The following is a 23132-nucleotide window of genomic DNA, read 5'->3' as shown; positions in this document are numbered from 1 at the left end:
AATGTGAGAGTATTAATCTTTATCCCAGGCAATGTTTTTAACTAATATCCTAAATGAGGAGAGTCTGACCATTCTACTGTAACCGGTAACAAGGATACAAGGTTTTATGTAAGAAAGACAGTGCTGTCTTGCATCACCCTCACCAAACAGTGCACCATCTAGCTCTAATCCACCAGAACAATTTAAGGTATCATACTTCATTAATATCTTGACTATCACTCCTTCCCTTATCAGAACCACTAGTCTCTTCTACTTTCCAATGCATTAAGGTAAAACAAACAAACAAACAAAATCCTATCTGTTACAAGTTTTAGAAGTCAGCATTCTTACCCTTGGAGCACTCCAGTTAAGTTTAGGAAAAACACTACCACCCAAGGAACTTATTGCTTCTTGAACTTTAGCTGTAAACTCAGGAAATTCTGGTGCCTGAACAAAGAACAACAACAACAAAAAAATCAATTTTAATACATTTAATAGTGAAGCATAGCCATCTTCCAAATACCATTAGAAATATATACTGTAGAAGGAATAAACGCGTCCAAAAATCAGGAACCAAGAACCTCACAAAAATAACGTATTTGTAGAAATAAATGGCTTAAGAATCAACTCTGACATTCTTTCAATCAGAGAAAATTGGAAATATGTTTCCAGTTCTCACTCTCACTACTATCAAGATTCCATGAACTTCAGGGGAAAACCTGAAACTTCGTAACATTCATCATGAAAGCTGCAACAGCTGTCAAATGTGCAAGTCAAATAAACAGACCTTAAATACCTGTTGTTTTATACCTGATGGTGGATTATTGCATACAAATACGATCCAAGATTTAAAAACAAACTTTCAAAATAGTTTGTTTAGAATTAAGCATCTCCTTAAAAAATCTAAAATACAAACATTGTAGCATTCTGCCAAAGCATTAAAAGGTAGAAGAGATCAGTTCTGTTTTGTAATAGTTCTCTAGCTGCGTTTAGAAGTACAGTAAGAGAGCAAAAGTAAATCAATCAATTCATAGTCAATTTGAGTGGCAGCTCCTGATTTAAGCTTTAGTTTTACAAAGTGTTGTTAGCAATACTTTAACTAATCAGCTCTTAAATTAGGTCTTAAATTAGCTCCTTAAGAATATATTGCCTCGAAATAGAGAACACACTACAAAGGTATGGGTTGGACTAGAAAATCTCTTGTAAAGAACATTGTCAATGTCGTAAACATAAGATAGGGGGGGAAAAAAACCTCCTCAGGATACTATAAACTCCACTCTGAATGTGGTGCAATAGTAAAAAAAAAACCACCAGATTGCTGACCTTTAAAATAATATGAAAGGATTTCAAGCATATGTCAAAGATTTTTCATGTAATAGGATTTATAGAAAAAATACACTATTTCTGCCTGAGTATTTTTAAACTCAATTATAACTTCTAGGCTAAAGCTCATTGACGTCTCTAAAACAACAAATCTCTCACAGCCACACAAGTGATCAAAACCTGTTCATACATTTTGGCATCTGCTTTCTGCAGCCGCGCCAAATGCAAACACTTAACCCCCTCACACACATTTTAACATAGTGACCTAAACTGAACTTTAAACATTCTGAATCTTTCCTTACTACATTACCTAGTCTCCATGGGAAACTACACTTGAAAAACTGAAAAAGCACTTCTCTTATTTTACTTTATTTTTAGAGCTTCAGTCAATTCCAGAAATTGTTCCTGCAAGAAGTAAAACTCTTCATCCACTGCATTCTGATCCAATCTCCTCTTGTTTTGACAGAAGTCAGGAGTCCTACTACATATGTAATACCAGCACATACTAAGCCTCCCTGGGGAAGTGTTACCATCATGTCATTTGATTAATACAAGTGAAGAAGTAACACAAGAGGATAGCTCTAAGGCTGCATAAACAAGCTAAATTCTAACACTCCCTAAATTGTGAATGCCTGACTTTGCAGCCATCAATATTAATGCACTTTTTTTTTTTTTTAAACAGAGAGTTTTCTATAATCCTATATTCTAATTGTTCTTCAGAATATAGAAGGAGCAAGGGAAACAAGTTCTATCTGACGGCTCAGGCAGGTCATCAAATCCGAATAATCACAACTACGGCCCGCCTTACTGCTCCTTCAGCCAAGAAACCAATAGAGAATTATAACCTGGGATTTATTGTTAGTAAAATACAAATACCCTAGGCTGACAGCAAATGCAGAACAGCAGTCTCCAGCCTGTCCCACTATTGTTTACACATTATGTCCCCTACTGTCTGACTCTTCAGCTTTCACATCGCTACTTGATCCGTTCTCATCTCTTGCAGTAACTCCAGGTGCAGATCCCCACCCTTCTGCATTCTACACAGGCTGTTTCTTCACTCTCTTCATCACTGTCGAAGTGGTAACAGGCAACACTTAAAAGCACAGAAGACTATTTCCATTCACTCACTGCCTCAGAGCAGCCCCTAGTTTTCAGGTAGAAAAAGTATATTGGCCATGGATGGAGTCTTCAGAGCAGTCACATACCAAATTTACAAGATCATAAAGAGCATATTGTGAAATTCTACCTTTAGAGACTCTTTCTTTGACCAAACGTAGATGTGTTTTTGTAGGAACTAGCCACAGACACAAACCATGTTCATTATTAGCCATTTTCAAAGTTCCAGGTTTGGTGAAGACAAAGCCCTGTCAGTGTCTGAACAAGAACCAACTTGGAGGCCAAAACATCCGTCTTCTTCCTCTACCCCTGCTATTGTTGCTGAGCATGATGTTATATGGTATGAAATACCCCTTAAGACAATTTGGGTCAGCTGTCCTGGCTCTGTCACCTCTCCTTCTCTTGCCTACCCCTAGCCTAGTCCCTGGGGAAGGGCTGGGGCAGACCAGGAAAAGAAAGAGCCTTGAGGCTATGCAAGCACTGCTCAGCAAGAGCTGAACATTAACTCCATCCCAACCAGCCCCAGAAAAACGTTAGCTGTAAAGCTGCAGTCTGGATACAGTACCCACTTCTTACCTAGCTAAGCTGAAATCACTCAGCCTATACCCTTCTGATGGGTATCGTACCATTATGTATTTCCTTACTGTGCTGTACACTATAACAAAACCCAATTTAAAAGTCTGATATTATTTCTTTAGCAACATTACCATGAGTTTTGCAAAAGATGGATACCAACATCCTTGTTCTGAATAACTTACGATCTAAGGCATCTACTTTATCAAAGCTTAGATATTTGAACTGAAGCTATCAGAGTGCGCAAATTTGGCGAGAATTAGTTTTAAAATCTGTGCTATAAATTCAGTGGTAGCATACACGCAACGCAAAGCAAGGGCTATGTTTATATTGCACCTAATCCAATGTGAGCAATTCAACGCTATGTTGAACATTAGGCAGCAAATAGGACTGAAGTAATAGTATCAATGGCAGACAAGTGGCCCAAGTATATTAACTCTGGCAATGATAGGGCAATGGCAACTTTCAAAAAAGATGCAAAAAAAAAAAAAAAATCAAGGAAGCCTGGTTCATACCCATGATAATCCTGATTCTAAGCCAGGCACAGTGCAAGGAGAGCATAAAGACAGGAAAAGAGGGGGAAAAAAAAAAAGATGATAGAAAGAAATGTACTTAAGGAAGAAATAATGGCAAAGGTGTAAGAGAAGAGCTGTGAAAATTGAGCTGCAGGGGCTTCATTTCTTCTGCATCCAGTCTGATTAAGTAATTGGGAGATATTCGAAGTGGTGAAAATGAAAGAGTTATATTTAGAGCCATACTTCATTTCCTATAGTCTAACAAGTGTGTGATTGTTGGGGATGAAGAAAAGCATTTTATTTTTAGTTAAATAAAATTAAGCCAGCAAAACTTTTTTAAAGTTACAGACATCTACACTGCCACTCATCTAGAACAGTCTCAATTGTAAGAGGTTCAGCAAGGTTCAGTGCCAGATCCTGCACTTGGGTCACAACAACCCCATGCAACGCTACAGGCTTGGGGAAAAGTGGCTGGAAAGCTGCCTGGCAGAAAAGGACCTGGGGATGGTGGTCAACAGTTGGCTGAATATGAGCCAGCAGTGTGCCCAGGTGGCCAAGAAGGCCAACAGCATCCTGGCTTGTATCACAAATAGTGTGGCCAGCAGGACTAGGGAAGTGATCGTCCCCCTGTACTCAGCACTGGTGAGGCTGCACCTCGAGTGCTGTGTTCAGTTTTGGGCCCCTCACTACAAGAAGGACATTGAGGTGCTGGATTGTGTCCAGAGGAGGGCAACAAAGCTGGTGAAGGGTCTAGAGAACAAGTCTTATGAGGAGCAGCTGAGGAAACTGGGGTTGTTTAGCCTGGAGAGAAGGAGGCTGAGGGGAGACCTTATCACTCTCTACAGCTACCTGAAGGGAGGTTGTAGCCAGGTGGGTGTTGGTCTCTTCTCCCAAGTAACCAGCCACAGGACAAGAGGAAATGGCCTCAAGTTGCACCAGGGGAGGTTTAGATTGGATATCAGGAAAAATTTCCTCACCAAAAGGGTTGTCAATCATTGGAACAGGCTGCCCAGGGAAGTGGTTGAGTCACCGTCCCTGTAGGTATTTAAAAGATGTGTAGATGTGGTGCTTAAGGACATGGTTTAGTGGTGGACTTGGCAATACTAAGTTAATAGTTGGACTTGATGATCCTAAAGGTCTTTTCCAACCTAAATGACTCTACAATTCTATGAAAAACGTTAAATACAGCAACAGATATCTCCAACTGGTAACAAATTTATATCACAAGGTTGCAGAAAGGATACTGCTGACAAACCCATGTTAGGCTTTTACAGGACCTTACCTTAAGCGTTGTAGTATTCTCATCATCTGACCACTGTTAAAAATAAGAACAAATCAAAGGTTACTGGTTTCCTGAGACATCCTTTATAATTTAGGAGAACATCAGAATCCACATGGTTCCCTACAACATGTAGATCAAATCATTGCCCTGGAGCTCCTGTACCATAACATCACCATTATCCAATTATTACAGCTGTAAATTAAGATAGGAAAAATACTGTACATTCAGAAGTACTAAAGTATGGATAAAAGAAGACACCTATATATTTTAATTGTGATTTATATCATAAACTTGGACATTTCAGAACTCAACAGTCTTCCCTGTCTAAAGCTTGTCTTCAGCACCTCCATCCTTAGACCCATGATCCATTAGTTTTACTTATATTTCTTTTTCATCTCCTTTTTGTAGCTTCTGTCACCTTGCACTTAGAACATTTTTCAGCATTTCTCTTCTAGAATACCATTCTGAGCTATTATGGCCTCAGAAACTGTCATTGTTTCTTGAAATAACTACTCCAAACATACTCCTCCAACTAATTTTTCAGGGCATGAACAGAATTAAGTTCAATTCCAACATCCTTCAACATTCCCTACTCATTATGACAAATGCAATTATCAAGAAATAAAAAAGTCTTCTGTGAAAGAGCATAGAAACATTTTAAACCTTTCCTGACACCATTGTATAAATACTGATGTTTTTAAGTTTTTCCAAGGCAACTACCATGTGATTATTTTTTTTTGTGAAGTACTCTCATCACCTATACATTATGCAGAAAAGGTTACACGTTTATATTTTTCTCAAGAGACTTGACATTAAGTTGCATTTTATACTGACCTGTATTTCCTCTGCATCATCACTCCCCTCCTGAGCATGACTTGGCGGATCTTCTCTAAACCAAAAAATCAGCAGGAAAAAAAAATCAAGTACTGGCATTTGACTTGACCATATACATTACATTTCTACAGCTTCTACCAGCTGTTGATCTCAAAACATGTTCGTAAGAAGATTAAGCCTGAAAATCCCTGGCAGAAAAAAATCAGAGCAAGCCAATACAGACAACCGAAGACCGAACACCCTGGCATTAGACTTGGGCTCTACTCGAAACACTTTGCTTCTTTCAAATTAGCAGATCACTTTCTGTTCTGAAAATGTCATAATTGAAGCTTTTCAGCACCCTATTATTCATTCTTTTCCAACTTCACTGTACTCTGACAGAAGCACAAATTACACTTTTTTTTTTTGGAAAAAAAAGAAGTTCAATTTAAATTATGCTTTGCCTCCATACTCCTTTTCCAAGTAGAAATTTATAAAACTTGAGTTTCAGATGTTAACCTGTGAATTTTCTGAAAAGAAAATGTCCTCACACTCTGCACACAGAAAAGATCCTAGGGAAAGCGGATGCATAGTCCCAAAAAGTTCCTTTTTCTAAACAGGTGAGAACTGCTATTTGTAAACAAAGGGAGAAAGCATTTGATTGCAAATATTCCCTTGAAGTTTTAGGTGACTTTTGAAGTTCTTCAGCCAATATAACTGAGTGTGAAGATCTTAAATGAGAAGACTTATTCACAGGAAGACAGTGTAGAAAACAGGGTAAGTTCAAATGTATGTCCCTGCCAAAAGTCAGCTCTTCAACAAGCAAAGTCTCTGCAGTCCATAGGGATTAAACTATCAATTCGAATATAAATTTAAGTCAATTATACAGCTGTCCATTATTTCATTGAACACAGCAGCAACTTTTTGTATAACATAGCTGTAAAGTCAAATGCTCAGTTTCAGCTTTTCTGAACACTGATTAAAAAAATAAATAACTGTTGCTAAATAAGTTGCACAATTCTGCAGAAGGTGACAATACTACTTCTTATCCAAAATGGTTTAAAAAACAATTCTAATCTTCTGGATACCTTGTATAAAAAAAGAATTTTAAAATTTTAAAAAAAACCCTTTCATCTTTAAAAGGTGTTTAAACAGCTTCAATTTGATATAAAGCGATTCCTGAGAAATTATACACAGCTCCCTTATGCTCACAGCCTAACTGGCTGCTGTGTGAGAGGCAAGCTACCAGTTAGGAAATGGAGTGTGGACTGATTTCTGAGTCTGATCATTAATAAGATGTACGCATGCAATAATGATTTTAAAAGGAAGCTACACAGTGAGATTCTAAGCAGAAAACAAAGAAAAGGCCTGGGTTCTTACCAACTGTTTCTCATATCTATTCATCTTATTCTTCTCCATCCAAAATCTTGGCATAGGTATTCATACAGGACATTCAGCTTTGTCATATGCATGGATTATATATATGCAAATGATTACACAAACTCAGTAATCACTCAGATTTTATCTATAGCTTATCTTACTGACAATCAAACTCAGGTAATGTCACTTCACCCCTAGATAAGGCTGCAGGCATGTGAATGGTATGGCACAACTCAAGTCTTTGAGCTGGACCTCACCACATCAAAGTGGCCAAACGCAAGCCAGCAGGCTGTGCACTGAAACCCCAGACTGAAAGACTCCACAAGGAAAGGTGGAGAAAAAAGAATGAAAGAACTGCCCCTACTTGGTCTAGAGTCAAGTGTATTAAATGGATTTTGGGATCTGCATCAAGCACCAGCAAGTCAAGTTTTACTAACAGCTACAGCCAGCCCATTCACATGCTCATACAGTATGAGGTTTACTGCAGTCTGACTGGTCAAATTTAAAAAACTCACAATGCAAAACATAATCTATGTATACAAAATAGCACTGTGAATATAAACTATATTATTAACACTTGGAGGGTGGGGGGAAAACACTCTTTACCTTCCAGAAACCACAAGTGTTCCATCATCCAGCAAATATTCTTTCACATTCTCTGGCAGTGGAAGTATAACACTGGAATAAACATGAGAATTTCTTTAATAATTTATTAATAATATTACTTGTTAAAATAATAACAACAAGAGTTGAATAAAAGTAATTTGGTTTTTAATAGAACATACAGTATGTTTTAATCTCTAATACTATGAAAAAAATTCATTTATCTTTGTCCCCTTTCATCTCTTCCCAAAAAAGCAGCGCCTATTTTCCCTCCAGGGAAGCAGAGGAGAAAGAGGCAAAAATTTTAGATGAAATGCACAAAAATGCCCTACTCCTTCAAAGCTCTAAGGAATTCAAAGAAAGAGCAGTGTGTGGCCAGTGGGAAGGAGACAACATGTTGCTCAAACTAAAGATACCCCTTCTGAGATCCAAACCAAAATATGCCTATACCACCCAAACGTTCAAAAAATGCAGGACTGTCACTAAACATACCAAAAATATGCATGTGCTAAACACTCAAAACTATAAAAGATTAAATGCTTTGATTACTAAAAGCCTGATGTCAGCACTTTTTGATCCAGCAGGGCAACTATCTTGAGCTTGACTTTCCTGAGTTACAGCTAGTTCTCAAAACCATCTTGTGACCTGCAGCAACACCTTAGAAACTGCAGACTTTGCTACAGCTTCCAGAAATACACAGAAACATGAAGTCAGCCACTTGCTTTGGGTGTGTTCAGCCTCAGGTTTTTTTGAGCAACCAAAATATATTGCAAAATGCAATAGCAGCAATGTGGGTATCAGCTGGTGCTCAGTGTGGAGTCCCACCAGGAGAGCACAGGGGTGTCTGGCCTGCCCCCGGGGCTGCCCAAAACACCCCCTCAGGGTGCAGGGATGAGAGCCCAGTTTCTAGGACTCCAGACTGAGCGAGCCTTCCCCACCTCCATCCCAGCTCTGTCCCACACAGGTCCCCCATACCTCACCCAAGCCTGCCCCAACACAAGCCCGTTTCCAGCCCAGCCCCACGGAGCACCCCTACACCCTCCACACCCGCTTCTCCCGGCCGCTCGCCCGGCCTAGGCCCACACCCAGCCCAGCCCCACACCGCCAGGGCCCGGCCGCCCCCAGCCCCACACCGCACCCCTCGCTCCCCTCACCTGCGGATGGTGACGGCCCTGAAGAGCGGGTACCACACGGAGAACTGGCAGTGCACCACCTGCTCCTTCTTCATTCTCCTCCTCAACCTGACCCGGCTCGTTCCGGCCCGGCTCGACCCGCTTCGCCCCGCTGCTCCCGGAAGCTCCCGCTCCGCCCGGAACCTCCCCCGCAGTTCTCAGCGCCAGCCGGGCCGCCATCGGCGGCGCACACGGCGTGGCGTTCCTCGGTCCCGCTTCAGAGCTTGTGCACGGCTTCACCTCAGCTCAGCCACCGCCGCCTCAGTGCTGCTCGGCGCCGGTCCCGCCTGGCCACCCCCGGCTTCACCGCGCCCGCCCGCGGTAGCGGTTCCCTGCAGCTGCCGGGCCGCTTTCCCGGCCTCGTACGTGTGCGTGGCCCGAGCGGGAGGGGGGGATGGTTCCAGGCGGTTACGTTGGAAACATGGGTGGCCTTGGGGAAGCTGCGGGTGTTTTTGCCGCCTAGCAGGCTTTGGTGTTTGTTTTTTTGTTTTTTGGTCTTTTTTTGCTTTGCATGTGCTTGATAAGATTTAATCTCCAGCATTATAACGGAGCTCTACAGCGACAGAGCTTCCTTTCTCTCCTCAAGCAGGGCTGCAATTCATTTTATTATGGGGAGAGTCAAGTAACAACTGAATAATACGTTCTGTAAGCCCCATGGTTCTGCTGTCACCTCTGTGCCTGTGTCCCCCCTGTATGCAGGGCCAAGTTGTCCGTCAGTTGTCTGGAAGGTTGAGAACTACTTGGAGATGCTGCTAACCCTCTGCTGCTTATACAAGATAGTCTTTGTTGTCTGTTCTGCAGGGCAAGAACAAAAATATTTTATGTGGTGCTGAGCAGGTCGTCCACACTGCTAAATACCATGACAAAAATGAAACTTTTTCCCCTCTGCCTTTCTCCCATCAACTTCTGCTAATGAATTGATTTTATCGCTAGAATCATATTGCTGAAATGCAAGTGCACTGACTGATGGTAACAGGTTTAAAGTGACTTAGCTTTTAGTGATGTTTATCTTCAGCACACGTATCTCAGCATGCTCTTGGTTAAGTTGTGCATAAACCACTGCCAGTGTCCCTTTTACACATTCTTTATAAGAAACCATGTATTTTGTTTTATCTCGAGCTTGCCTTAGGACACTACTGCTAAGCTTCCATTAAATCTGGTTGCTGTCAGCTGGAATACGTAGTTTGGATCAGAAAACACCTTTTGAAAAGTAATTTGGAAAAGCTAATCCATCTGTCGTGACTTGGATAGGTTAATGTGAAGCTCTGGTAGCTTGGCTACTCTCTTAGTTGATTCACAGGCCTCAGTTGGCTTAAGATTTCAACTCCTGGGAAGGATAATTTGGAAACTTGAAAGGAAGCTACCTAAGGGAATAAGCAATGGGAATAAAGTTTTACCTTTTATAAATGGTATGCCTTTTTCAGGTTAGAGTTTGACCCCCATGTGAAATAAATGGAACAAGTAGTGTGGTTTGCCAGCAGTAGCCTGTAATGTTAGCCACAAAAGTCATCAGAGAAGGCAGAAGTGGCCCAAACTTTTTTTTTCCCAGAACTTATAGTTTTAAGTGCTGTTGATTCGTGCTAAGAAGGCTTAGACATATTCTTAAAATAGCACTGATAACTATTAAAAATTTATATTCATGGAGTTCATGTAATTGTAAGTCAGGTTCACAAGCTGCTGTGTGAGCTGTGTTGCATTTTTAACTCAAATGGTGTAGTGGTAATTTTATGAAATAGAAGAACCTTACTGTCTGAGGGCTGCAAGAAAAGGTCTATTCTGAAACCTAACACAGGGCTTTAGAAACCTAACCTTGTAGTGATAACTTTAATTTTCAGTCACAGCTAATTTTGTTTATGAACAAAAGGTGTTGCCACCCTTAACAGTATAATGTGCAATAGCAGAATTGCAGCCTTCGTTTAACCAAATGGTACTTCATCTTTCTAACAGCAGAATTTCTCACTTCTATACAGTCAACTGAATTTGGAAAAAATTACTACTTTGGTCAAACATTTCAAAATGTCGCTCATAGACAGAGTTATTGCACCCACTTGTGGAGGAGATCAAAACTACAGAAGCTGTGATAGATTAGTCTTCCTCTCTTGTTTTCACTTGTTTTAGTGATAATTCAAACCACTGAAGCTGTGTAATTTTTTGTTATTTTCAGTCGCAAGCCACTCTTGAATCTCTCCGCTGCGAAAGAGAGCAAGCTGTGTTGAAAAAACTTTCTGCCATGAGATGAGGTTCTAGTATGCATTTGTAACTGGTATAGGTAAGTATTAATACTGTTGTACAAACCATTACTATAGCTGCTTGTGGGATTTAGGGTACAAATTGTGGTAATCTGCATTTGAGGAAGATACACTGATACTTCCAAGTTTACGTAGAAGGATTAGTATGATCAGTGGAACAGGATTTCATGTGAGGGGAGACTAAAAGAAGAGGACTTATTCAGCCTGATTGAAAAAAAAAAAAAAGTTTAACAAGGATATGGTTCACTGTCTACTCTCGATATGTTTACATTGTCAATCAAAAAGGCTATAATTCTTTCCAAACGTAGGAGGTGGATTTGTTGTAGCTAGGTATGTGAGGTTTTTATATTTTTAAAGCTGGATACTTCGGGTATCACATAGAGCCTCCTTTGACTGTTTCCTCTGGATTACTCTTGGAACTGCTATGCTGGGCTGCACTTCTTTTGCATAAGTTTGGTGGAAAGCCTGATTTTGTATTTCAGAGTCACAGCATGATACCATGGCACTTGTCCAGCTACAGCTCTTAAATCCTCAGTGAAGAGAGTTTGAGACGTTGCTGGCTCAAGAACAAACTGGTAACAGCTAACTGAGCTAAGATGGGATAGAAATTGGAAGATAAGCAAGTGAGGTTCTGGAATGGTTTTTAATTGAACAGTAATAAGGTAGATAGCAAACCTACATAGTTTAAAGAAGATGGAGCTTCATTGCTTTAAGAAAGGATTATATAACATGTTTTTGAAAGAACAGAATTAGATTTAATAAGTCAGGGTTCTTTTTCAGGATTTATATTACATAAAAACAATTTGAACGATTGATTGGATGACCTATTTCATCCAACAAGACTGTCTTAAGACTTAAGAAAGAGCCTGCCCTGTGTACACACTGAGGAAATGGATTTATGTACATTAGTTTTAATCCTGCTGATAACTAGAAATATTTTGTACTACCTATTCCTCTTAACTACTTTGTGGAATTAAATGCAAATCTTATATGTAAGGAAGCCGATGTTGCTGCCTGCTCTTAAATGTTTCACAAATAGGCAGTAGATGTTGTCATAAAAGGATAAAAATGAAGTAAAAAATGAAAGTCCTAAAACTGGGTATGACAGAGGTGGTGATCACTCCCTTTTGGTCCTGTTCATTGCTAGAAACACCACAGAGCCTTGCTAAACCCTCACTGAAGTCAATGGAAAGATTCCTGTTGACTTTATGGAAAGTTTACCACCATCAGTACTAAGACTGATAGACATCTTTAAGATTATCTCATCCCTCCTGGTGTTTAAAACTGATTTGCTTCTTTGCACTGTCTTTTTGCTTATGATTCATGCTGATTTCCAGGATTTCAGTACTACAACACAATATCAGAGGTGAGCTTCCTTGGAATAAGAGTTTCTGTGCTGAAAGCAACCCATAGCTCCGCAGTGAGACAGGGGACTAATGGTGAATCTCTAATGCATCATATTTTTCTGCTGCCTGCTGTGCCTTTCAGCTAGAAATGGATTGAGAGAGAGAGAGCGGGCAATCTCATCTTCCTAGGGAGTGTTAGGATGTGGGCTGTGGTGTTGAGCTGCAGGTGCAGAGCCTTGCTTTGGGAATATATTCAAGTGCATTTTGCACAGTGTTAGCCACGTCATTCCCAGTAAGAGAGACTGACATGCTTTGGTCACGCTAACTCCACGTGCCACCTGGACTTGCAACACACGGGTGACTTTTTGACCTTGTTTTTTTGGGGGAAGGATTGAGTCATTTATGTGTTTATTTGTGATGTGCGTAAGGTGGAGGTAGGTTCTAGTTCTGAGTCTTTCTCAATAGCAGACACTTTTTACCCCTGAAGTCCTCTTGGTATAAGATTTTTTTCCACTTTCACAGTGGAGTGTGTAGTCCTGTAGTGGTAATGCTGTGTTGACAGAGCTCTTCACCTAGGTCAGAATGAAACAATTTGACTAAAATGGATCAATTTTGTCTCTGTGTGTGTCTGACCTTTGAATAGTTAAGGAGGGTGTCTTTGGCCAGTATAGCTACTCGGTAGCTGATAGGACTATTACAACTGTGTAAATCAGGGATTTGACACAAACTTCCACTTCTCCTTTGAATTATTTGACTCTGAAACCATCAGGTGGAACTGAAAATGTGAATTGCACTTGCCATCGCATATCCCTAACTTTCTCCAGCAAGTTTTGTTAATTTAGAATGCAGAAATGAACCTTTTAACTTTACTCTGAAAGCAAATATTGACTTTGTTTCATAGTAATCTGGACTTTGCACAGGAGTGGAAAAGCCTGACATTCCTGAAAATGGCAGCTGAGACATCCACAGAAGTTCCAAAAACTGCTAGACAATTCGTCCTTAAAGAAGAGGTATAACGTGCTTGGGTTTGACACGTTTTGTTGTTAAATAACAATTATTTGAGACTGATTAGGATGTTTGTGAGTGCAGAGTAAGAAGTGCTATAGATGCTGTACGTTTGTAAAATCTGTTTAGTGGACAAAATACTTCTTCCTGACAGAGAGTTTAAAAAAGGTGGTATTTCTCTTTGTTGAGACAATCATACAAATTATCAATGGGGAGAGAGAAATCTACAGTGTTGTATTATTTTAAGCTTTTTTTTTTTTCAGATTTTGCAGCTGTTTCTTGTATTGTCTGTTCAGGCTGTTTTCAATGTTCAGAAATAATGCTGATACCTCTAGGAGACTATACAAATCGGTGGATCATGAAACTCAGCCTTGCTTTTCGTTCATTTAGGACGAACCACTAAGAGTTGCCTTAATACTTAGGATTGTACCTTCTTTGATGCTTTCTGAAAGGTTTTGAATTTAGATAATTGCTGTTCTAAAGACATTAATAAAGAAGTAGTAAGATTTTTTTTTTTAAATATTGTGTTCGCATCTTCATAGAATCAGAAAATATCAGGTCCTGAGGAAGGAATTTGGAGGTACTTCTGGGTGCTCATTAGGAGCACTTTCACCCTAATTTAAACTGCTTGTATTTGTTTCTGTTCTTTTTTAAGTTCACTCTTAAAAGTTAATCTTTGATGTTAAAGGCAGGTTTGGCAACAGTGTCACACTGTTGTTATAACACAAATGTAGTTTCTTTTATCCAGTGTTCCTTCCTTGGAACGAATGTAGTGTTGTAATTTCTGTAGGTTTTAAGGTACAAGACTTTTTCAGGAAAGAAGAGACACATTGTTGGGGTATATTTATGGCTTTTCCCCTTGGGTGGTTTTTAAATATGAGTATTTCTCAAGCATAAAGGGTTTCATTTTTGTAAGCTTTTTTGGTTTTAAGACCTGCATTTTTGCAGGTAATGTTTTCATTTTATATTATTTTTTTTATAAGGCCTCTTACTTCTTCTCCTTTGGAATATTGTACTCTTAGATCTTACATATTTTAAGCCATTTAGCTTTTTCAGTCATTTTGTGGGATTAATACAGGAGAGTATTTACTGTGCTTCTGCCAGTGGCCCTTATATATTGAAAATGGTTCTGTAACTCCTCAGTAACTATGTGGTCTCATGTTGGAATATCTTCCTTCATGAAAGCAGCAGCTGAGCTTATTTCCTTCTTCCTGTTACTGGGAACCCACAGTCAGGTTGTTGTAAGCAAAAGCAGATGTTATTTGCCCATCAAAGTAATAGATAAAGGAATAAAAAGAAGTCATTCTAAAACTGAGTATGGTAATTGCAACACATCCTGCATAGTGTTCATAGGCCCTAAATCGGGGATTTAGCAAAGCAAAAGTTATGTGTCTGTGCCAGCTTCCACAAGTTTTAATTGTGTACCTGATGAGGCAGATGACAATAAAATTCTCTTTTTCTTCTAGGGAAACCTGGCAACTTTCAGTTTTCTCACCCTGTAGGCTGTTAGCAGCAAGGGTTTCACCCAGCTTTAGAGGATTGTGGAACACTTCTATTGTAAATGCTACATATCCTACAGTATTTTTTAATTATTGCTCCATGACAGTAGAGGCCAAAAGCTGTACTTAGGAAAACTTGATTAAAATCAGGTTTGACGTTGTTCTGTACACATAAAACCTACTTTTTTCTTTCTTCTTTTTTTTTTTTCTTTTTGGAGCTTGGATAGGTCTAATTTCTTACAGAGTAGGGATTTCTTTTTCCTCTAAGATTCCTGGGGACATTGATGTAGTTCTGATTTCAGCCATTTTCCCCTTAGCAAACGATAACTTGGTGACAGGGGTAACAATCTGCTGGTTCTGTTGAATGCTGCAGCAATATGGGACCACGATCAATAATCTAGTCCTTTGTGTTCTCTACAGTGTTTAAAAAAATTAACACAAAACATTTGACTGTGTTTACTTAACTGAAGTATATATATTCCTCTCCTTGGACAACCAATGGGACATGATTTTCATCTATTTCTCTTTTGGATCTTCCTATACTCTAGTTTTGCAGTGATTTAGGAGTGAATATGGAGCTATTTAAAATATACCTGAATGCTTCCAAATGGAATTACTACTTGTACCTGTAATGACCATAATATACTTCATCTTCTCCTTTCCTGCTGTTTTTGTGACCACAAAGCCATTAGAAAGCCCTTTTGAGAACACATAGCTCTCATTTTCCAATTCCTTTTACGTGGAAGAATTATACTTTCCGAAGTAAATGCCAAAACGCCTACCTGTAAAATACATGTAGCCACGTTTACAACCATAGCAGCGCTATTGTTATTTCAATTGCCTATCGAAATAATTGTTCTGAGGAACACATTTCAAGAATTACATGAGTTCATCCAGCTCAGTTATAATGTACTGGACACCTGAATCACTTCTGATTTACCTTCTGCCTCCAGCTGATGCTGTACTGTGCTTCTGCAGCTATAGCTGCATCACATATTACATTTAATTCTCTGTATTCTTTTTTTAGTTGGTGAATCTCTCAGTTTTAAGTTCAAGATCTGCATGGCCCCGTTTGCTCATTGTCCTGCACTACAGGATTGTAGTGTGTCAACCACCTCTTGCACTTCATCCTTTGCTACAATTTAATGTTGTGGGTTTTTTTCCCAGAGCCTTTTTTCCTCTTGCTTACGCTTGCTCCATTGCTGTTAGCAGTGTGTCTCATTAGACAATAGGAAGCGATTTGTTCATCTTACTGATTACTTCTGATTTCTGTGGTCAGACTTATAGCCAACTTGCTCGTCTCCAGAATTTTTTATCTTCTTGTTTGCCTATGCCTTTAGCAAAGCTTAGAATACAAGTTACATTAAAAGCAGTAAATTGCTGGGCTAATACTTAGGGATTTTTCTCTTTTAAAGGAATTACATACAAGATGAGGAAACATCATAGGGCAGATAAACTCATTTAGCTCAGAAAAGACATTTTGTAATAATGTTAATGCCAAGCACTCAATCAGCAGCTCTCAGAAATCCTAAAACAGCAGGTATGTATCACCGCTTGCAGTTACAGAAAGCAGCGGTTACACAAGGCCACAGTCTGAGATCATGGCAAGGAAAGTTTCAAAATAGTTTGGTTTTCAGTCTTGCATGCTTAGCTATTAGCCCGTGCTTTCTGATAAGTGGGCACTCGTAACCACCAGCATAGCTAAGGTCTGTGCAGACCAGTGATCCTTTTTTCTTTCTCAGCTAAAATGTGACCCTTGCAAAATCCTTCCAAAAAGATGAGGACTTTCCAGTACATAAAATCCCACTGAATTCATCGAAACTTGGTTATACAAGTCACGTTAAGGAAAGTTACTGGGCTTATTTTCTAATCCTATTCAAGCACTTGGAGTAAATGTGGGGTTTTTTTCTGTAATAGCTACAGGAATGTTGTTGCATGTTTCTGCACGTATTCTGGTGCTGACATTTTGTCTTCAATAGAATCCAAAAATAGTTGTGTTTGTTGTTTCTCCCCTTAGCCCCCAAATATCTTTGGGATTAATTTTATTATGTATTTAACAAAGAATTCTTTATTTTAGGTAATTGTAGAAAGAAAATGGTTGAAGCTTGAAGAAACAACTTATACTGATCCCTTTGGTAAAACCAGGTAATTGCCTCTGGCATTTCAGATTCCTATAATGTTCCCAATTGTACGAACTAGCCCCGGGCTAGAGAATATGAGCATTACAAACCTATTACTCAACACAAAATGAGATCTATTCATTGTGCAATTCCTTTATAGTTCAAACCATTCATAGAAAAAAAAAAAACCAACCAAACCCTTACTCTAGCAGATGTGCTAGCATGTGGGATCTAATTTGATTCCTAAATCCTTTTGGGCATGTTGGACCCTGGTTTACTTTGTATTTTCGATTCCTTGTAAGGATGCTATGCAGAAGCAAGTTCTAGCTACGCAAGACTGTGATGATCAGAGAGTCTATCCCGTGGCTTTTCTGGTTCTTCATTAAGGGCTCCTTTTTCCCTGCTTGTCCTGGTTTTGGCTAAGATAGAGTTAATTTTCTTCCTAGTAGCTGGTATAGTGCTGTGTTTTGGATTTAGGATGAGAATATTGTTGATAACACACTGATGGTTTAGTTGTTGCTAAGTAGCGCTTAGACTAAGTCAAGGACTTTTCAGTGAAAACGCTGGAGGTGTACAAGAAGCTGGAGGGGGCACAGCCAGGACAGCTGACCCCAACTGGCCAAAGGGATATTCCATACCATATGATGTCATGCTTTGCATATAACTGGGGGAGAGTTGGCGGGGGTGGGGAGGGCAGTGATTGCTGCTCAGGGACTGGTTGGGCATCAGTTGGTGGGCTGGTGAGCAATTGTTTCTCATTTCCATCACTACTTTTTCTTGGGGTTTGTTTCTTTCTCTTTTTGTTATTTTCATTTTCATTACATTATTATTGTTGTTATTATATGATGATGATGATGGATCTTGCATACTATTGACAAGTTACTGTCCTCTCATATCTTATCACACCTGCCCAATTCTTTTCTATGCTTTAGTTTTGCTGTATTTATCTAGATGTGACAACACAGCTTTACTTCCCTCCTCTTATTGTATTGATTGCTTTCTGTAGCATCTCCTCCTTCATCAGCAAAGTATCCTTTTAAAAAATAGCAAAGATTGGAGTTTTTGTGAAAGGACTTTTGTTGCTGCTGGATTTTTGGTTTTTACTCATCCCATTGCTTATTTTGAGAGAGAAGTTTTGGTCTTCCTTGCCTACGTGCTCCTCATGTGCTGAAGTAACTGAGCTGAGAGTTCACAATAACTTCGACTATAAACCTTATGCAAAAGCAGGATAACAGATAGAATGCACGTGGTCTTGTTATAAAACTATCTTTCAAAATCTGACATGTTTTATATATGAATTGCTTTATTTTGCACTTTTCCAGGATCACATTTATAAGATTGCCCTGTTCTGTGACAATCATTTATGTCTTTCTCTTATTTTTAGTGATTTTAATTATTCATTAACGATTTTCTCTCTCCCTCCTTTAAGTAGGCAAAATTATACTACAGACATTTTATAGTGCTGATACATGACAGCTTGCCTAAGGCCAACTGTTTTCTTACGCAGCCTCACTGTGTGATAGTTTATTTTGCTTTTAAATGACAGTAGGAAAGGTAGAAGACTTAAAAATAAAATAGATATTGTTCATTTTAATGTATTCATTTGTTGTTTTCTCTCTGTGTTAAACAGAACTTGGGAAACTGTAAAGCGTACTGGCAACAGAAAGGGCGTTTCAGCTGATGGTAAGACATCGGTGACTTTTTTGTTTGCATTTTTTCCTGTGAAATTCTCCTGATAGACTCCCAGTGCAGACGTAGGGCCGATCTATTTCTGAATGAGTGTGTATGTGGAACACATAGCTCAGCAGAGCTTGCTATACCCCTGAGCAAGCCTGTGCTAATGAGATGCTAACTTCAGTGCTGAAGAATCAGAGCCTTCCTGTAGGAGTGTTTTCCCAAGACCATTGTATTGACTTTAGAAAAATGGAGCAATTTCAAAGACACGATGGATGCCCTGATACAAAGTAGCTCACAGACTAGTGAAGTGGGTCTGCTGTTAGGGCAGGGATACAGTACTCTTTAGGCAGAAGAGGGATGTGATTTGGCCATGAAGGGAGTGTGGGCGAGGGTTCTATACAGTGGCTTCTGAACGGCCTCTGCAGGCAGGAGAGCCCTTCTCTAGATATTGGTGGGCTATGGCTCAGTCTTGCCTGGTACGTGTGCCTCTTGTTTGCTGGAGTACTTTGAAGATCCCGTTTTGGGCTTTTATCTCTCACCACGCATGATGTAAGGAGCTTAAATTCATAGTTCAGGATTCTGGAGCAGGTACCTAAATGTTTAATGCTCAGAGTAACAGTACTTGGGTTCCTTTCCAGATCTAGCTCTAAATACTCACTTTCTGCTACACTCAAATACTATGAACTTGTGCCTTCTGTTGCTGTTTGTAGGTGTAGCTGTGATAGCGGTACTACAGAGAACTCTCCACTACGACTGCATTGTCCTGGTGAAACAGTTCAGGCCTCCAATTAATGGCTATTGCTTGGAATTTCCTGCAGGTAAGTGACTGAAGCATTAAGATGAGTCACATAAAGCTGACAGTTAAGTGTGTTTAGATGTGCCTGGCGTGTCAATCTTAATGAAGTAACTCTAACCAGAAAACTGTGCCGGTCTTTGCAGCTCAGTGTGTTATTCAAAAATAATATAATTAAGAATACAAAATAAACATAGTTCACTTTAGCAAACTGGAGGCATTTTGCACAGTAGTCTGGTAGCAGAATATTGTATTTCCCTCCACTCTTCCATTCTGTAAGAGCCAAAGCATTTGGCTTCTTTCCCTCATGAGAATATTAATGCCATCTTCTGTGCAGGTGGCACACTGCAGTAGATAATCAGTTGAAGACATGGGTAGTGGGATGATGAATCCTGGAACTGGAATCCTTCCTAACGCCTTGGTTTATCCCTCTGTAAAAATAGGGTAGTGAGGATGTTTCACCTCTTCTGTAAAGCTGGATTAGATCTTAGGATGTGTATTGTGGTTAAGTGCTAACTTTTTAGTTCTTGTGTATTATTTATCTCCCAGGCCTCATTGAGGAAAATGAGACTGCAGAAAGCGCTGCTTTGCGAGAGTTGGAGGAAGAAACTGGGTACAAGGGGGAAGTTGTTGAATGTACTCCAGGTCTTTGCTTTTTTTTTTTGTTTGTTTCTTTCTTTCCCACCCAAAACTAATTCTGTGTCTTACAGATACAAAATGCTTTAAACCAAAGGAAAAGTCTATGCAGATTAGCAGAGTCCCATGGCTTGTACCAATGAGACTTTGGTCCTTGATGAGTCAGCTACTGAACTCCTGTTAAACATACAGGACTAAAGTAACAGTTCGATGTTTATAGAAGAAAAGTTTGCTATTAATTAAGATCCTTTACACAAAGCCCAATTATTCGAGCTGTGATTTGGCATTTTAGTATAAAGGTCTAAATTGCTGGACTTAATGTGAACAATATCCATGAAATTAGGTAGAAAAAATAGCTGCGTGATGCAGTCTGAGTGGTGGGGAAGTGACAGTACTCAGGTTCTCCAACCAGAAAGAAGGAAGGAGAGAATAACTGGAGTAAATCCAGAGATCCTTTGGAATGTGATCGTTGCCAATCCCATGCTTCCTACCTAAAACAAGATGGAGGCAAAATTAGGGTTATAAATAAAACTTGAGAAGGTAGGTAGAAAGGTGAGGCAACTTACATACTATTTCAAGTAAATGTCATTACATTTGAGACTTGGCTCTTGATTATCAGGTACAACTCTGTGCTGGGGACAGAGAGATGGAGACAGGTGATGGCAAAATTAGACTTTAATAGGCTGAGGAAGTCTTTAAGGGGTTTATGGTTTACAGGTTAATCTTCAGTCTATGGAATGGAAAGTAAACCTAGCTGCTGAAAACAAGCCTTTCAGCTCTTTTACAGATCCCTTGTGAGTTACAGAAACATTACTTTTAAGAACATGTGAAAACAAACTTTTCACAACTCTTCGGCATGATCGTATGCCAAATATAAGTTCTCCTATTGATATTGATCAGACGTATTTCTGTGAAAGCTTTTGTTAAAATGTCAAGGTGCCCGACTTCTGCTTTTGAAAAATTAACCTCTGCACGTGCTTGTTGGCAGCTCTCTGCTTGGACCCAGGTTTGTCAAACAGCACGACACACATTGTGAGCGTCACCATTAATGGAGATGAGGCTGAGAATACAAGACCTAAGCAAAAACTTGGTGAGTTTTGTACCATTTATTTGAAAATTGAGAAGATAACAAAACACTGGCTTTAAAAGAACTGTCCCTACCACTGCGTCTCTTATCTCCCAGCTGATTTAGATGCTGTACGTCCTGCAGTCTAGATAAGCAGAGCCGTGTTTCTTTGCTGAATTCACTGAGGAGGCCCAGATGTTAAGTGTTGGCACACCCAGAATGAGAAATTTAGGTGCCAGTGTTCAGTGAGGGCCATAAGCACTTATGAACCTAGATATTCCTCTTAGTAACTACAGTGTCAGTCAGCTGTCGAAATGCTTTTTAGTTGTAAACTCAAGTGTATTTCAAAATCTGTAACTTGCTACTTTTTTGGTTTTTTACTTGCAGATGATGGAGGTATGTTACGTAGCTGTGCTCAGTGACAGTAAGGTCAAGTGTGATCATCTTATGGCAAGTTTTACTTAGAAAATGTCAGTTAAAGCTGTTTTTTATTTGAGCTTAGTTAATCTCCTGACCTGAATCAAACATGCATGAGACTGGCTTTGGCCTAGACATGAAAATGCCTGTGGGGCATTAGCGCATCAGTTATCTTCAAGCATTGCACCTACAGCACCATTATCTCAGGAAATACACATTACTGGACCCACAACAGCTGTAGATGAAGCCCCAAAGATAACTAATTCAGATAGACTAGGGAGAGGTGTAAGGCAACACAAATTCATCAAGAACAAACCCTTTGTCTTTCTGCTATTTTGGTCTTCAAATGCATCTATGGTCCATCACTGTACCAGTATAAGCCAGACAAAAGTCCACTTCAACAGTGTATTTTCCATTCTCAGAAGGGAGAAGGTCTCCTTTTAGAAGGATTCTTATACTCCATAGCTGTCAGCTACGCTGGTTTTCCCAGCTCTCTCGTTTCTTTCTGCTGAACCTGGTTTTTAATGATCCCACTTTATCAGCCTTTTTATGATACATGAAGGCTCACAGCTTTTGGATGGTGATGAGCATTAAGCCAGTGTGTTCCCCCTTCCAAGCTGTAAGAAACAGAACGCTGAGGTAGCCTTCCTCTACTGTTCGCTAAATTAAAGGTGCATAAAATTCTTTTCTTCTCTCCTAGAATTTGTGGAAGTTATTTCACTTCCAAAGAACGACTTACTGCAAAGAATTGATGGTAAGAGCTTTCTGTTGCATTCAGTGCACTAACGTGAGCTTCAAGAAACCCTTAGCTTCTCTTCTCACAGCTCCTCATGGCATTTCTAATCCTAGAGTACTGTATCTTAAAAAGCTCTGAGAGACTTGGCCAGGTAACAGAGTTAGCGATGGCATTAGGTGTTAGCATTCAGAACTCATGTCTCAATGCTATACATCTTTGTTTTAGTAAAGGACTTAAAACTTCTCCTCTACAGAAATTTAACAGCATCTCAATTTATTTTTTTTATTATTTCAGAACTAGTAGCAGAAGAACATATTGCAGTGGATGCCAGGGTTTATACTTACGCATTGGCTCTGAAGCGTGCAGCAGAAAAACCGCTCCAAGTTCCTTTTATGAAGTTCTAAAACTAGATGATGAGAAATTTAGTTGAAAACTTCCCAGTTCAGATGGCTTTAGAGGTATAACTCTTCCGGTAATAAAGGTCCTTTACTTTACTTGTTGAACAAAATAAAGTATTTGTAGGAATGATTCTGATATTTTTATCTGGAATTATGTAACTGACAAAAAGCATTCCTTCTAACCGCTCAGTCTATCAAGCCTTGACAGAATAATCATAATAAAAATGCTGTTTAATTTTCAGAATGGCTCATTTCTCACTATATTCATCATTGCACTTACTTTTCAGCATAAGGAAGATGCTTAAGTAACTGTAGTTGGTGTTGTAACACCACCTGGACAGGAAGAGGGCACTTCTCTCTTCTCCACACACACAAGCAGTAGCATTTAAACAACTTTACGTCATTTTCTGAAGTAGGAGCAGCACTAGCTGCAC

At 39.5% G+C, this 23132-nt stretch overlaps 2 protein-coding genes across 5 annotated transcripts in view; one reads left to right on the top strand and one right to left on the bottom strand.

Annotated features, from left to right (window-relative positions):
* CDC123 (cell division cycle 123) overlaps nucleotides 1-8970 on the bottom strand; it is a 39335-nt gene extending 30365 nt beyond the window's left edge. For both annotated transcript variants that reach the window (XM_054837378.1, XM_054837465.1), the window contains exons 1-5: nucleotides 8739-8970; nucleotides 7588-7659; nucleotides 5623-5677; nucleotides 4789-4821; nucleotides 331-426 (exon numbers count right to left, since the gene is read on the bottom strand). In XM_054837378.1, the coding sequence (XP_054693353.1) occupies nucleotides 331-426; nucleotides 4789-4821; nucleotides 5623-5677; nucleotides 7588-7659; nucleotides 8739-8812 (330 nt within the window). In that variant the 5' untranslated portion in view covers nucleotides 8813-8970. The remainder of the gene's footprint in view (nucleotides 1-330; nucleotides 427-4788; nucleotides 4822-5622; nucleotides 5678-7587; nucleotides 7660-8738) is intronic.
* NUDT5 (nudix hydrolase 5) lies at nucleotides 8922-22942 on the top strand. Of its 3 annotated transcripts, none has more exons than XM_054837595.1 (10): nucleotides 8922-9118; nucleotides 10921-11025; nucleotides 13253-13361; nucleotides 16933-17000; nucleotides 18606-18658; nucleotides 19363-19470; nucleotides 19995-20090; nucleotides 21070-21171; nucleotides 22265-22318; nucleotides 22595-22942. In XM_054837595.1, exons 3-10 carry the CDS (start codon nucleotides 13299-13301, stop codon nucleotides 22702-22704), a joined length of 654 nt encoding a protein of 217 aa, XP_054693570.1. In that variant the 5' UTR covers nucleotides 8922-9118; nucleotides 10921-11025; nucleotides 13253-13298; the 3' UTR covers nucleotides 22705-22942. The 3 variants fall into 3 exon arrangements, with proteins under 3 accessions (XP_054693570.1, XP_054693680.1, XP_054693594.1); XM_054837619.1 differs by having other exon boundaries at nucleotides 8942-9124; XM_054837705.1 differs by lacking the exons at nucleotides 22265-22318; nucleotides 22595-22942 and adding an exon at nucleotides 21535-22244.
* The last annotated feature ends 190 nt before the right edge of the window (nucleotides 22943-23132 follow it).

This window comes from Grus americana, chromosome 1 (genome assembly GCF_028858705.1).
Source record: "Grus americana isolate bGruAme1 chromosome 1, bGruAme1.mat, whole genome shotgun sequence".
Taxonomy (NCBI): Eukaryota; Metazoa; Chordata; class Aves; order Gruiformes; family Gruidae; genus Grus; species Grus americana.
The sequence above is the reverse complement of the archived record's forward strand: the minus strand, read 5'-3'. Positions and strand labels throughout refer to the sequence as shown.

Excerpts from the sequence above, each read along its gene's own strand:
- NUDT5 (XM_054837595.1), top strand. The coding sequence starts at position 13,299 with ATGGCAGCTGAGACATCCACAGAAGTTCCAAAAACTGCTAGACAATTC. Across the intron at positions 13,362-16,932 it reads AATTCGTCCTTAAAGAAGAG|GTAATTGTAGAAAGAAAATG; the intron begins GTATAACGTGCT and ends TCTTTATTTTAG. Across the intron at positions 18,659-19,362 it reads AAAGGGCGTTTCAGCTGATG|GTGTAGCTGTGATAGCGGTA; the intron begins GTAAGACATCGG and ends TGCTGTTTGTAG.